This window comes from Balaenoptera ricei, chromosome 5 (assembly GCF_028023285.1).
Source record: "Balaenoptera ricei isolate mBalRic1 chromosome 5, mBalRic1.hap2, whole genome shotgun sequence".
Taxonomy (NCBI): Eukaryota; Metazoa; Chordata; class Mammalia; order Artiodactyla; family Balaenopteridae; genus Balaenoptera; species Balaenoptera ricei.
In genome coordinates, this window is record NC_082643.1 from 40,759,033 (window position 1) to 40,773,823 (window position 14,791).

Here is a 14,791-nt window from a genome sequence, read left to right on the forward strand (position 1 = left end):
AGGAAATAACATTAGTTCTGGCTCATAGGAGTGTTGTGGTGTGGGGATTGAGAGAGAAACATAATGTGCTTAGAACAGTGTTTGGCACACAGTAAGCACTAAATAACTGTCAGTCAGTAAGTACAACCGTTATGGACATGTTAATAACTGACCTATTTTAGGTACAGAGGTATTCTAACTTCAGTCCATGTAAGACATTTGGTCATCAAAACGCTATATAACAAGGTCTTAGTAACTTAGGTCTAAGTATAAATTGACTTTTTCTTTAATGGTATGCCCTCAGATTTTTTAAGGATTAATACATTAAAAAATTGGAGATGAAAAAATCTTTCATTTGCTATGAGTATTTAAGATATTATAAAAGTAAAAAGATTTACTTTTGGACACAATTTTGCTTCCAAGAAAAATGTTCCTCTCTTGAAGAATTGGTATGTGTATTTCTATCAGAGAATGAGAATTATACAAAATAGCTTACTGATGTCTGACAGTTTTGACCTACAAAAACAACGGTTTCATATGGTTCAACTAATTTTCATGCCTTCATTTTTGCCTTGGCTCTCAGGAAAATGAGAACTAAACTTAAAGCTTCATCAAGTTTAACTATATTAATACTTGTGATCAGCATATTTTCTTCCTTCTCATCAGGCTTCTGATTATTTCAACTTTAAGAATTTGAGGGTAGGGGCTTCCCTGGTGGCGCAGTGGTTGAGAATCCGCCTGCCAATGCAGGGGACACGGGTTCGAGCCCTGGTCTGGGAAGATCCCACATGCCGCGGAGTAACTGGGCCCGTGAGCCACAAGTACTGAGCCTGCGCGTCTGGAGCCTGTGCTCCGCAACAAGAGAGGCCACGACAGTGAGAGGCCCGCGCACCGCGATGAAGAGTGGCCCCTGCTCGCCGCAACTAGAGAAAGCCCTCGCACAGAAACGAAGACCCAACACAGCCAAAAATAAACAAATAAATAAATAAATAAAGACTGATATTATCTGTTAAAAAAAAAAAAAAGAATTTGAGGGTAAATCTTAAACATTTTTGGAGGGAAGTAGTATATACATAGTGATAATAATATTCTTTATACCCATGAAGGTTGTTAGAAAAATCAAATAATGTACATGAAAGTATTTTGTAACCTAAATTATAAAAACTGTGAACCCACTGACCTTCAAGTCATTGCACAAAGTTTTTTTCCTACAATTTTGTTTCTTCTTAGATTCTTTCTAAACTAGTCATCTCTACATTTAAAGTCTTCAAATTCTTCCCAAAAGGTTTATGATAAGACTCAAAGCTGGTCGCCATTTAGCTTTTGACCTTCACTCTGGCCCCAGCATACCTCCATACTGAGATTCTTACATCTCCCTGAATCTGTTATCTTCTCACATGTCTGCATGTCTTTGCTCACACTATGCCCTTGGTCTGGAATACTTATCCACACCATTCTGCCTGAATACACACTCCTTTTATTTCAAGATTCAGTTGAAGCATCCCTCAGTTAAAACTCTTTTCAATCAAAATTATCTCCCACCTAAGCTACCTTAGCTCCCCAATTAGTGTCCTTATCTCGAATTTGTCATTTCTCTAGTTCATCAACATTAGTCTAAATTACAGGTCCCATCACATCACTGAGATGCTGAAAACCACAAGTCTCTTTTGACTCCAATGTAAGGCCTAAAATCCTTGACATGGAATTGAGAGCTCTTTATTAGTAGGCCCATGACTATCTTACAAGGTACAAGAGAAAAATTATGATGGAAATGAGGGGAAAAACATTTTGTAAACCTACCATTTTCTTTTAAGGGTACTTGGGATGAAGAATTTCCAGAACTATGCAAAGTCATTCCTGTGGTATAAATTAAATTATTAGACAGTTTAAAAATGGTCAGATACTATATACAGAAGTAATTTCTTCTGATAAATTCATAAAAATCAACAAAACATTAAGATAGCAACAATTTCTTTCATTTACACTCAGAAAAATATGTCTCCCCACAATGGGCTTTTTTTTTTTTTACTACTTTTAATGTCCAAGTTAAGCATATCAACTTGTTTTGCAGAATAAATTTAAACACAAATGTATTGTTTCTGACAATGACATTTTGATGTCATATATGAAATGATGAAACTAAAATGAGTTTTAAAAGTATCTGTTCAAATGTTAAAAGAAAGTTCAATATTCGATAGGAATGAATAATCAATCAAAAACAAATGCAGAAAATAATTTTTTTTATGGTTGAATTTTATTTTACTTGTGTTTTTCTATGGAATATTATTCACTACTCTATATCTGATATGTGATGAATTTTTATGTAGAACAAAGCTTTCCTAATGAAAATAGCTTAGAATCTATATGAGATCCCATTATATATGAATACACTTTGAAAATTATTTTCTGAAAGATTAAATCAGTGTCTTTTTAGGCTATTTTCAACGCATAGGGTGACCTATAAGATGGAGTCTTGTCTTTCATCTGTTTAAAGTTTTTTTTAACCAATTCAATTTAAACTGATGATAGTATAATCTCTGAAAGCTGTGGAAACCTATATTAATAACGTAATGTGACCTTCCATAAATATTTATCAATTATAGTGTAGTTCTCTTTGACTTCATTTACTCCACATATCCCCAATCCAATCACAGCGTGAGAAAATTCTTTTTAACTTTGTATAGTTATGATCACACTTAGTTCCAAGGGAGAGTTAATTAGCATTATTTAGTAAAACAACCGTAAAAAAGGGTATCCTTGTTGACCGCTTGTCTGCCCAGCTGTTTCCTATTTTGAGTAGTCATTCAGACCTCTGTGCTTAAACATCTACTTTTCTAAAAGATTGATTCCCATGCAGTTAGCTTTTAAGATGCACAAAACAACAGGAATCCTTCTGTTTATCTTATAAGGTAGTGTGTATTTATAAACACAAACAACTTCTGTCTATACTTAAATAGTTCATAGGCCCCAGCTAGCTGGGAGAAATTGAGAAAACTTAAATCAACTAAGAATTTCTACCTAAAACCATAGCACATTTCATAAAACTATCTCTTTCTAGACAAAATTCCATTCTGAAAGTACCCTCAATAAACTTTTCTTAAAAATAAATATAGCATTAGTGGAGTCCACTCTCAAAGACTGTAAGGAAAATCCAAAGGAAGGCTATCCAAAGCCATGGCACCAGACTACTTGGGTTCTCTTGGTCAGAATGTCATGGCCTTTAACTGTGACCAAGAGAAAGCTAACAGTCTGTGCCATGAGGCAATCACTTGTTAAATCAATTTTTGATTTGACTTGGTACTTTTTAAGTAGCCTAAAATTTTATATTCACAAAAAGTTTTGGTAATTAGGACATACAACCAAAAATAATTTCCTGGTAATTAACACTGTCTCATTCACTTCATTATGAGCGTGAGGTAAGGGAGAAAGAAGGTAAGTTCGTTTATGCTGACCTATAACATATGCTTGACCAGGGTCTTCAAAGGATGCGGAGTCTGATTCCTGTTTCCTCCTTTCAGGACTTCTATTTAAACTTGCAACAGACTTTGAACTAAAGAGGGAAAAGGAAGGTGGGGGGGAAGTGTCAATGTAAAAAAGTATGATGAAAATAATAAATTGTCAAAACAGAAGCAAAAGTAGGAAATGCAGAATTTACAAATATGTAGTTTGGGTTAGTTAAGTATGTTCTTACTTATTAAGTTTTGTGAATCCTGCCAAAGATTCCGTATCAGATCTCGCCATCTGGTGAAATGGTTTTCCTACCAACTCCGCAGTGGTTTGTGGTTGGGATTCCATGTTAACAATGACATTTTTCCGATGAGGATAGAGAGAGGCCTGACTCAGATCGTGGTATGATTTACTCATCCCTCTAGGCTTTTCCTCCCAAGAAGCTTTGTCACTCTTCTCTTTTGCGCTGTTTTGCAATGGCTGGTAAAGCGACAGCTCTGAGCAGGATAGCCTCTTCAGAATCTCAGCTTGAACCGACAGAGGTCGAACGGCAAGTTTGTTCAGGGTGCTGCTGGCCAGACTACCGGTGCTGATTGCTCGTCCCATATTAAATCCTCTAACGGACTCTGCTTGGAGATTCAGGCTCCTAAATGAAGCTTTCTCTACAAGGAAATAGGATTGCTTTGCATGACGGAAACACCATAGACCCTTTTATGAGAAGAGCTATTTTAATAAATAAAAAACAGCATGCAATTTTTAATCATTTTGATCACCATCAGAAGTAGGTAGCTTTCAAAGAGTGGCAATCGAGGATTTTAAAAAGGAGGTTGGAAGATTCTGGTTTTCATACCATCTCTCCATCCTTGTAGCTTTCTCACAGCCAGGGCCTGGGCAGCATTGCCTTACTTCATCTAGTGATTTTCCTGGATCTAATAATGTTTGGGTTTCATTCAGGCTTGCTGACCCCAATACAGTTTTCAGTTAGAAAGGAGAATGACATTTGACAGAGAAAATTTTAACGCTAGTAGTGTCTCTGCTAAAATACCAGCAAACCAAGGATGGGGAGAAGGAGAGATAAAACCTGGATAGGCCAATATAGTGAGATCATGCCTGAAAAAAGCTGTGTAGAGGAGAGTTTTGCCCAGAGAAAAAGTTCTTATTATATTTTTAAAAGCTTATGGCAAAAAAAAAAAAAAAAAAAAAAAAAAGCTTATGGCAGATTGTGGTGATGTTTGCACAACTCTGTTAACAATGTGGATATACTAAAAATCATTGAATTGTGCACTGTAAGTGGGTAAATTGTATGGTATGTGAATTAGGTCTCAATAAAACTACTACTAAAAAACAAACAAAACCCCCAAAACCCCAAACCCCCAAACCAAAACAAAAGCCTTTTATGTCAAATTTTCTGTCATTTCATTACTATGCCAATACCACCTCCTCACCTCGTAGACTTTTCCTGATTTAACTGAGGCCAAGGGGCCACAAGAGAATCACACATTACTTGTCTTTTTTGTTTCTGTTAATTAACATGATTAAGGAGCTGGGGTTCTCTTTATGCTTAAATTCCTTTCACTCCTAAATACATATCCAAAGTATTCTTTTAGTGGTCAAATTTAGAAATACCTTATAACAAGTGATTGGCTATTCTGTTTTGTGAGAACCAATGTCACGTCAGTATTGGAACATTTGAGGCTATAAACGAAAGCACTGCACCACAGAATTTTGGCATCAAGATCCTTTCATGTATATAAAGGACCAGTAGCATAGAATTTCAAATGGTTTGGTTGTTCATGCATTAATAATCCACATCACAAGGCACCCCAATTGGTCTCCCTATGGAAAGTACCAATACAGCTTGACCACTATGTAAAACAGCTGCGAAAACTTGTTTTTTTAAAAAGAGAATGTCAAATGTTGCTGATTTAGATCTTAAGATTCTGTTTCATTTATCTTCTAATTCCTAGGAAGATTAATAATCAATATTTCATCTCAGGCATAAACAGATAGGAAAACAATGCAACTCTTTCATATTCATGCATCAGAATGAAGTTTAAATAAACATGTCTCTTGAGGACACAGGGAGGGAAGGGGAAGCTGGGACGAAGTGAGAGAGTAGCATTGACATATATACACTACCAAATGTAAAATGGATGGCTAGTGGGAAGCTGCTGCATAGCACAGGGAGATCAGTTCGACGCTTTGTGACGACCTAGAGGGGTGGGATAGGGAGGGTGGGAGGGAGGCTCAAGTGGGAGGGGATATGGGGATATATGTATACATATGGCTGATTCACTTTGTTGTACAGCAGAAACTAACACAACATTGTAAAGCAATTATACTCCAATAAAGATATAAAAAAAAAAATAAACACGTCTCATCACCAGGAAAATTCAACATTCTTTCTCTGAAGTAGAAGTGGACACCAAGTTAAAACATGACAATTAAAAAAAAAAACTTTTGTTTTAAAATTCCCAGTATAATCTTTAGCTTCAAATAGAGTTTTTATGAGAGCAGATAACATTAATTCTATTTTCTTTTACTTTGAGAGGAGACTTTATTCAAAGATGCAAAAACTGAGTCTTAAACAGATTCAACTACTGGGAAATGCCTCCATACCCAAAAGTTTTCTTCACCCTAAAGGAAAATGTAGACCAAACTTTGGCAGGCATAGGGACCACCAGTTCAGCTTAGGTTATATCTATTTTGTAAACATACCAAGGATTATGCTATTCAAATCCATTCATAGATCATTCCTGGGTAGAACTTAAAGTGTTGCACATATCCATGGGACAGAATAATAAACCACCCACTTATCTACTGTCCTACTGCCTTTCACCTGGAAAGGACTCCAACATGGACCACCAGCATGGGGAAGGACATTAGAATGAACCTACATCCTATTACTAATGTTTCAAATTTGAACTCAAAGCCTTTGTTAGTTCCACACTCAGTCTGCAATCCACGCTGTGCTATTATTCAGTCTCGTACTTGTTTTGTATTTCCTTATTTCATCAACTAAATTGTATGCTCTTTTGAGGAGATGGGCTTCATTTATTTTTGTAACCCATAGCACCTAGCATGTAGCAAGTGCTCAGTAAATGATTATTAATCTTAACTTAATTCCATGCAAATTAGTTCTCTGGAAACTTATCAAATAGAAAGACTACTGGATTAGGAATTAAGAGATCAGGTTCTAGTCTCCTTTGACCTCTAACTATGAGGTTAAGTGAGACACTCTTTTCTCTGAACCTGTTTCCTCATCAGTAAAATTTTGGACTTAATGGCCTCTAAGGTTTTCTCTAGCACCCATATTCTATGACTCTAAAGAAGCAACATACACTTGTGAGCCCATCAACCTCCAATAGATAACACCGGTTATTTTCACTTGTCTAGTACAGACAGTTAAGTAGGCAGGTAGTTACTTCTATGCTGCTTCCAAGCAGAAAATAATTCCTTTCAAGGCTTAACAAAATCAGGGAATAGATGTAGATAATACCATCTTAAAGTCCTTTTACATATGAATTTAAGGATACATAGTGTGTTCTTAGGGGGAAAACTGAGATATGTAGAACATTCCCACTTCATTGGTGAGGAAAATGAGACCTCAAAATGTCAGTTACTTTCCTAAGGTCATCCTACTACTACTATAACTAGTGGTAGCCGTGGTAAAACAATGTTGATGATGATGATAATAAGGATAATGAATATTTATTCAATACTTATTTTGTGCCGGCACTTTTACATGTATGAATTCATTTCATCTTCACAATAACCTTATCATGTTGGTATTATCATTATGATAATCATTTTACCAGATGGGGAACTAACGCAGAGAGTTTGAGTCGCCTGCCCACGGTTTCAGAGCTTGCAAGTAAGACAGCGTGGTTTGAACACTGGCAGTCTTGCCCCACAGTTCATGTTCTTAACTACCACAATATATCATTGAAATGTTGAGGGTGGAAGGCTGGTTCATAGTTGTGTCTTCTGACTCTTCACTATAGCACCCTATACCACATCTATAATAATGTAACCTTCAATTTTTCAATTCTGACTTGAATAGAATATTAATCTAAGTAGGCATATCAATGGCTCTCATAAGTTTGATTATTTCACTATACTTTTTTTTTTTAATTTATTTATTTTATTTACTTATTTTTGACTGTGCTGGGCCTTTGTTGCTGCGTGCAGGCTTTCTCTAGTTGCAGCGAGCGGGGGCCACTCCTCCTTGTGGTGCGCAGGCTTCTCATTGTGGTGGCTTCTCTTTTTTTTTTTAACATCTTTATTGGAGTATAATTGCTTTACAATGGTATGTTAGTTTCTGCTTTATAACAAAGTGAATCAGTTATACCTATACATATATCCCCATATCTCTTCCCTTTTGTGTCTCCCTCCCTCCCACCCTCCCTATCCCACCCCTCTAGGTGGCACAAAGCACCAAGCTGATCTCCCTGTGCTATGCAGCTGCTTCCCACTAGCTGCTTCCCACTAGCTATCTATTTTACGTTTGGTAGTGTATATATGTCCATGCCACTCTCTCACTTTGTCCCATCTTACCCTTCCGCCTCCCCGTATCCTCAAGTCCATTCTCTAGTAGGTCTGCGTCTTTATTCCCGTCTTGCCCCTAGGTTCTTCATGACCATTTTTTTTGTTTGTTTTTTAGATTCCATATATATGTGTTAGCATATGATATTTGTTCTTCTCTTTCTGACTTACTTCATTCTGTATATTTCACTATACTTTGAAAATATATAAGAGCATACAAATTTTTTAGCAGAGCAAAGCAGGGAAAGAAAAGGAATAATGTGATTACAGCAACAGTTATCATATTGTAGCATGCATAAAATCATTACTGAGGAAAGCCTGTTAAAATGCAGATTCCAGGGACCCAATTCCCAAAGACTGTGATTCACTAAGTGTCACATAGGTTTCTGGAATCTTCATTTTTAATCAGTATACAGCCCCTACCATCTTGATTCTGAAAGGCTGAGAAACATTTATTCATAGGTTGCCATAACCTCAGTCTGATCCTACAGGGGAAGGTTCGGATAAAGAATTCATAGGGCTCTGCTGCACAGTCATCAGTGCTATTACATTTAATTTTTTAATCAAATTCTTGATTAAAAAAGTGTTTCACTGAAGTCTATAAGAATTTAATATGCAGAACCAGACTTTCTACAACTTTAATCTCTACATGAGGTCTTGCAGAGTAAGCTTTAAATATTTCAGTTCCGATTGAGATTTTCTTCAGAGCTAAATTGGTTTCTTCTGTTGGTTCCTTTTCAAAAGGAACTGAAACCACTCTCCTGAGCACTTATATTGGTACTATGGTTACTCACGTCAGTGTCAGAACAGGGACATGACCAAGTAAAACTGAAATCTGTCACCCCCAAAACTGTTATGGTACATGACTTCCCCATTCTGGGTGCAGAGCCCCCTGCCTTGTTTCCCATGTTCTTTCCCTTATCTGGAAAGCCCTTCCATTTATCGTCAACCTACTTAATTATTTTTGTCCTTCAAATTCCAATTCAAGTGCCACCACTCACATACTCTATCCTCTGATCTCCCTTTCCTCCTGCAGTGTATATTATAGAGACTGTACAATATAACCTGTTATTGAAATCTTGACCCTCTATTGTGTATTACTGTTTCATGTTTGTTGGTCTTATCTCCCAGTGTGTAAGTTTACTACGGGTAGAGAATGTGTCTGAAACTTTTACAATATTTACATCAGCTAGCCTAAATCGGCACAAGATAGTTCAACAGGTACTCCCTGACTGATGAGGGGTGCTGTTTTCAAAATAAACATGAAGTTGACATCTCAGCTTCATTTATGACACCTTTATGAACTTGACTTAGTCATTTAACATCTACATACCTTGTCATTTTCATCCTAAAAGTGGAAGTTCTTTTAAAGTTTGTGGCAAAAATCATGCATTGACCCTGGAGTCATCTGACACAGTTTGCTTCTCCTTACCGATATCCTGGGCATCTTGGTTGCTCTGTCTTGCTCTCATTTGCAGCTGGAACTTATGCTGGGAAGAGCAGAGGTGCAGCAGGTACTGGCATATCTTACTGTTGTCTGTCTGGAAGGCGTGTTTTATTCCATCTGATGTATTTTGCAATGTGATTTTCTTTTTCTACAATATTAATCAAGGGTATTTAAAATTAGGATATTTTCCTATCACTTCATTGCATGACCAAATTTTAGAAACAATGAGTAAGTACAGATATTATTTTTACTTCACATTATTAGGCATGAATACTCATTGACCTATATCTAATATAAATATAGAAAAATATAACTCTGTATTATTAGAAATTTAGGAAATAAATGAAATTAATATTATTTGCCACTTTTAGAAATTGTAGCCTAAATCAGATTGTATAGACTGTATACCAGCCACCAGCAAGGGAAATAGTTTCCTTTAAAGATTACTGATATTTTGAGTTTACTGCAATGTTTACAAACACCAAAACTATTTAAAAAAGAAATTACAAGAAATATATGTTCTACCGCCTTAGATAAAGAAAATGAAGTTCAACAAAAACTGATATTAATATGCAATAATAAGCACTGTGATTCAGTCAAGAAAAATTCTGGTGGCATGAAGGCTGGGATGGAAGATGTGGGAAGTTAAGGAAAATGTTGGAATGCAGAAACACCGGATAACATAACCGCTGGGCTGAGAGATGGAACACATCAATATTTAGAGACAGTGATTCTTGCCAAATTCTGGGAAAGGAAGAGAATCATTAATCAGTTTTATCTCTCTGTTTCTTAAAAACGAAATGTTTCTTATGTAAGAGGACATCCTGAAATATTGCGACCTATGTGGTAAGGCTTGCAGTGATCCATATGCCTTAAAAGACTAGCATTCAACATGTCAGGGATCTAAGACTAATGTCTCTGGAGAATTGCTCAAGCCCAGCTAGATTCTACTGTAGCTCTTGGCTTCTCTACTGTACAAATTAGTTCCTCTATATCATGTCCCTTGTCTTGCTGTCAAATGCAGAAATAGGCTCAGACAAGTCAAATTTCGTAGACTCACAAAAGATATGATAACAGAGTATTACTCAAACTTCAATCATGCAGGTGCCACCTTCATAATTCCTGGTCTTAAAAACAAAATAAGACTATTAAATTCTTGCTAGATGTTGTTACCAGTGAAATCTCAGGCACCCTGTTCTTTCTTAAGAAAAGGAAATCAGCAAGTATTAGAGAGGAGTTAAAGCTATAGTAGCACCAAACTAGTATCCTGACTACCAGTAGCATTCCTAGTAACTCTTCAAATAGTTGGGGAATTTTTCTCCTAAAAAACACTGCACTTAACCACTATCAAGTAATTCCCAAGGATGTTGAACTCCACAGTTGTAAAGCTGTAGAGGTTTGAAACAAATCATAAGGATAATTGATCTTAAGTGTTAACTGACGGACTGGACAAGAAATGTGCCTAAGGAAATTCAGTTGTTAGAGATGAGAAGGGCGAAGGGTAACTTTTCCATCTCCCCAGAGGCCAGTGGAAGAAAAAAGGAGAGTTTAAAAAAGAGAGTTCTGTGTTAGAGAAAGAACTACAGGATAAACAAGTTCTGTTAAAGACGGGAATAGTTTGCAGGGAAATGTGGGCTATTCTTTATTACTGGAGATCTTTAAAAATGAGCTAATCATAGCTAGTTCTATTTTTATTGCAGGGCTGATGTGATAGCTGGCAAATGATGGCTGAATGCTGGATGATTATTTGATTTGTTGCCCTTTTAAAACTGGTCCAAATTAGATTTGTATTTAATTCATCAAGGTTTCCTCTAGGCACTTGCTCTGCAAGCATTTTCATTGGGGAAGGTAGGTAACCTAGGTAATTTCCTGATCTTGACAATCTTGGGAAGATGAGGATGGTCTGGGATTTCCTGAGAGAATACATTATTATGTGGTAATCTTAGTGGTACCTCTGGGTTTCAGGGGAAACCAACCAACTAACCCTCAGGTCTAGAAATGATTCCAAAGGTCTCTAGGTTGAAGATTATCCACAGTCAGTTGGGACTTTGATATTATAACCTTAAAAATATTGTTTGTTCTGGTGAGACCATATTTCAGCCCAAATATAAACTAAAGATGTCAGTAGTCCCTGAATACCATTAGGAAAACAAATACCTGAACAGATTTTTGATTTACCTCTGGGGTTTGTCAATCACACTTCAATGTTCAGATTTTCCACCTACTTCCAAAATCAAAATATGCCTTTATAGTTCATTATCTTTCATAAACATGATTTTCTAAAAATTGCTTTCCTAACTTTATCTCCAGAGACTACACACTAAAACTTAAAACTGTAGAAAGTCCTGAGGCTAGTTCATAAAAGTCAGTAAATCTCTGGACCACTGAGATTCAAATACAGTTCTGTGAGGGACCTATTACTAAACTAGACAAAGTTCACTGGGGTTAAGATAATTATCAATCTTAAATACATTAGAGGGTTTTCTCCATGTGAGAAGTATTAGTACCCTGGAATAAGTTCTGAATTAACGGAGAAGTCAACTTGGTTGTAATTTAACTAAAGTTAATTGAGCATATAACCAGCTAAGAATTCTTTTAAAAATCACCTTCTGAGAAAACCAAAAACAAAATCTCAATAATACTTCCCCCAACTAAGAAAGAAGAGTTAAATAGTATTAAGACATATAAGCTCTACTAAATGCCAGGGTTTAAAGTTCGCTTAAGGAAAGTCAATTAACACGTTACATTTGAAATCGACAACACCAATTTAAATGTAGAATCAAGAGAGGTTAAAATGGACATACGGAAAAAGAAATCTTCTTGGTTTCCCTCCATGGAAAGCGAAGGACCAATGTGCGAACTCCATTGTGAACCTCAAACACAAGGACACCTTTAGAACAGACTCCAAGCAGTATTCCTGTTTGTGACTTTTTCTCAGGGTGCACCCGGTGAAAATGAACTCCATATTCTGTCAGTCTTTGGCAGACCTGTTGGAACAATACCATAACATAACAATGCACCTTGGAAAAGGTGACTTAAAGATACAGAAGTTGTACCAATGTCGTTTAATATGGAAAGGATAGTCTCTTAAACAAATGTTGCTGGAACAACTGGATATTCATATGCCAAGAAAATAAATCTTGACCCTTACTTTAGCCAATATATGAAAATTATCCCAAAAACAATAACAGACTTAAATACAGGAGCTAAAACTAGAAAATTTAGAAAATATTTGACTGTGGGTTAGACAAAGATATCTTAGACAGGACATAAAAAGCAGGAACCACAGAAGGAAAAATTGGTAAATTGAAGCTTCATTAACATCAGAAACTTTTGCGCTTCAAAAGTCAATGATAGGAAAACAAAGGCAAGTCACAGACTGGGAGATAAGGAATCGTATCTAGAATACATAAAGAATACATACTTCTCAGATACAAAATAACCAGATACAAAAATGGGCAAAAGATTTTGTTAGACACATCAACAAAGAAGATATATGAACGACAAATAAACATATGAAAAGATGCTCAAAATAACAGTAACTAGGGAAATACAAATTAAAACCACAATCATAAACCACTACTTACCTTATTTCAATAGCTAAAATGAAAAAAAAAAAAGAAAACAAAACTAAACATACCAAGTGTTGTTAAGGGTGTAGAGCAACTGGAAATCCCATACGTTACTGGTAGTACTGTAAAACTGTACAACCACTTGAGAACAATTTGGCAGTTCTGCAGAAGTAACACATACACTTACCATAGATCCCAGCAAACCTAATGGTAGGTATTTACTCAAGAAAAAGAAAAATCATATGTTCACGCAAAAATGTGTATTTGAGTGTTTAAAGCAGCTTTATATCCATCAACTAAAGAAAAAATAAACAAATCATTGCATATCTGTACAACAGAAAACTATTCAGCCATAATAAACAAACTACTATACACACCACACATGGATGAATCTCAAAAGCATTATTCTAAGTGAAAAGAACCAGACACAGAAGACTATGCAATATATGATTCTTTAAATGAAATTCTAGAGAAGAAAAAATTATGGTGATAGAAAGCAGATCAGCATTTGCCAGAAGTTAGGAATAGGGGGGAAGGGACTGAATGGAAAGGGACATGAGGGAAATTTTTGGTGTTGGAAGTGTGTTATATTTTTGGCAAACTTTTTATTTAAAGGGCTAGATAGGAAACATTTTCGGCTTTGTGGGTCATATGATCTCTGTTGTAACTACTTAACCCTGCTGTTGTAGTGTGAAAGCAGATACAGACAATAGGGAAACAAATGAGCATGGCCGAGTTCCAGTAAAAGTTTACTTATAAAATAGGCAGACCACAGTTTGCTAACCCTTGTTCTTCATCATGGTTGTGGAAATGGTTGCTCAACTGTATATATATTTTCAAAACTCACTGAATTGAACATTTAAAAGTGGTCAATTTTATTGTATGTAAATTATACCTCAATAAAGCAGATTTACAAAAAGATATGAAAGTTTTTCAGAGGCAATATGATATATAGCAGAAGGGTAACCTTGGAAGGGTATATTAATGAGATTTTTAAAAAAATTCTTAGGTTAGAAGAAAGATGCTCAAGCTGAAGAGAAAAGGAGTAACAAGATACATTATTAGAAGGAGAAGGGCAGCCTACTATGCATTAAGCACACTACTTATATGGGGAAAACTGAAGCTCAGAGAGGTTAAAGTACATTGTCCAAGTCTACCCAGCTGGTTGAAACAAGAATTCAAATGCAAGACTGTCTGAAAATCCCCATGCGAATTCTTTCTGCTGTGTTAATCTGTCTTCTACCTTTATTAATAAAAATATAACTTGATATTTACTTCCTACAAGTATAAACATGTAATAACCGAGGAAAAAAATAAGTACATAAGGTAATGTCTTTAAAAGTAGAGTCAACTTAAAACAAACCACCCTGCCTTTCTTACCATGGATCCTAGATTAAAGGTGGTATAAGTCTGTGAATGAAACCCCTTTATAGATATTTGTAGGGCCAAGGGAAACTTGGCTCCCTTCCCTTATTATGGAGCAGCAAATTTAAGGCATGCTGTTACATCCTGGGGAGCTAACAGTAATTAGAGAATAATTACTGAGAGGAGAATATTCTTTTATTTTTAATTACTGAGAGGAGAATATTCTTTTCTTTTCTTTTATTTTTTTGTCAGCCACGCCACAGGGCATATGGGATCTTAGTTCCCCGACCGGAATCGAACCTGCACCCCCTGCAGTGGAAGCAGGGAGTCTTAACCACTGGACCACTGGGGAAGTCCCCCCAAGAGGAGAATATTCTGAATTTTCTCTTCTCAATAGAATATTTTCACATATTTGCTGTTCACATTGGAAGTTTGC

General features: G+C 36.1%; 1 protein-coding gene across 13 annotated transcripts in view; it reads right to left on the reverse strand.

Annotated features, from left to right (window-relative positions):
• Positions 1 to 14,791, reverse strand: part of PTPN13 (protein tyrosine phosphatase non-receptor type 13) — a 241,528-nt gene that overhangs the window by 85,717 nt on the left and 141,020 nt on the right. For all 13 annotated transcript variants that reach the window (XM_059922684.1, XM_059922677.1, XM_059922675.1 and 10 more), the window contains 5 exons: positions 12,223 to 12,405; positions 9,404 to 9,566; positions 3,671 to 4,088; positions 3,432 to 3,529; positions 1,780 to 1,836 (listed from right to left, as the gene is read on the reverse strand). In XM_059922684.1, the coding sequence (XP_059778667.1) occupies positions 1,780 to 1,836; positions 3,432 to 3,529; positions 3,671 to 4,088; positions 9,404 to 9,566; positions 12,223 to 12,405 (919 nt within the window). The remainder of the gene's footprint in view (positions 1 to 1,779; positions 1,837 to 3,431; positions 3,530 to 3,670; positions 4,089 to 9,403; positions 9,567 to 12,222; positions 12,406 to 14,791) is intronic.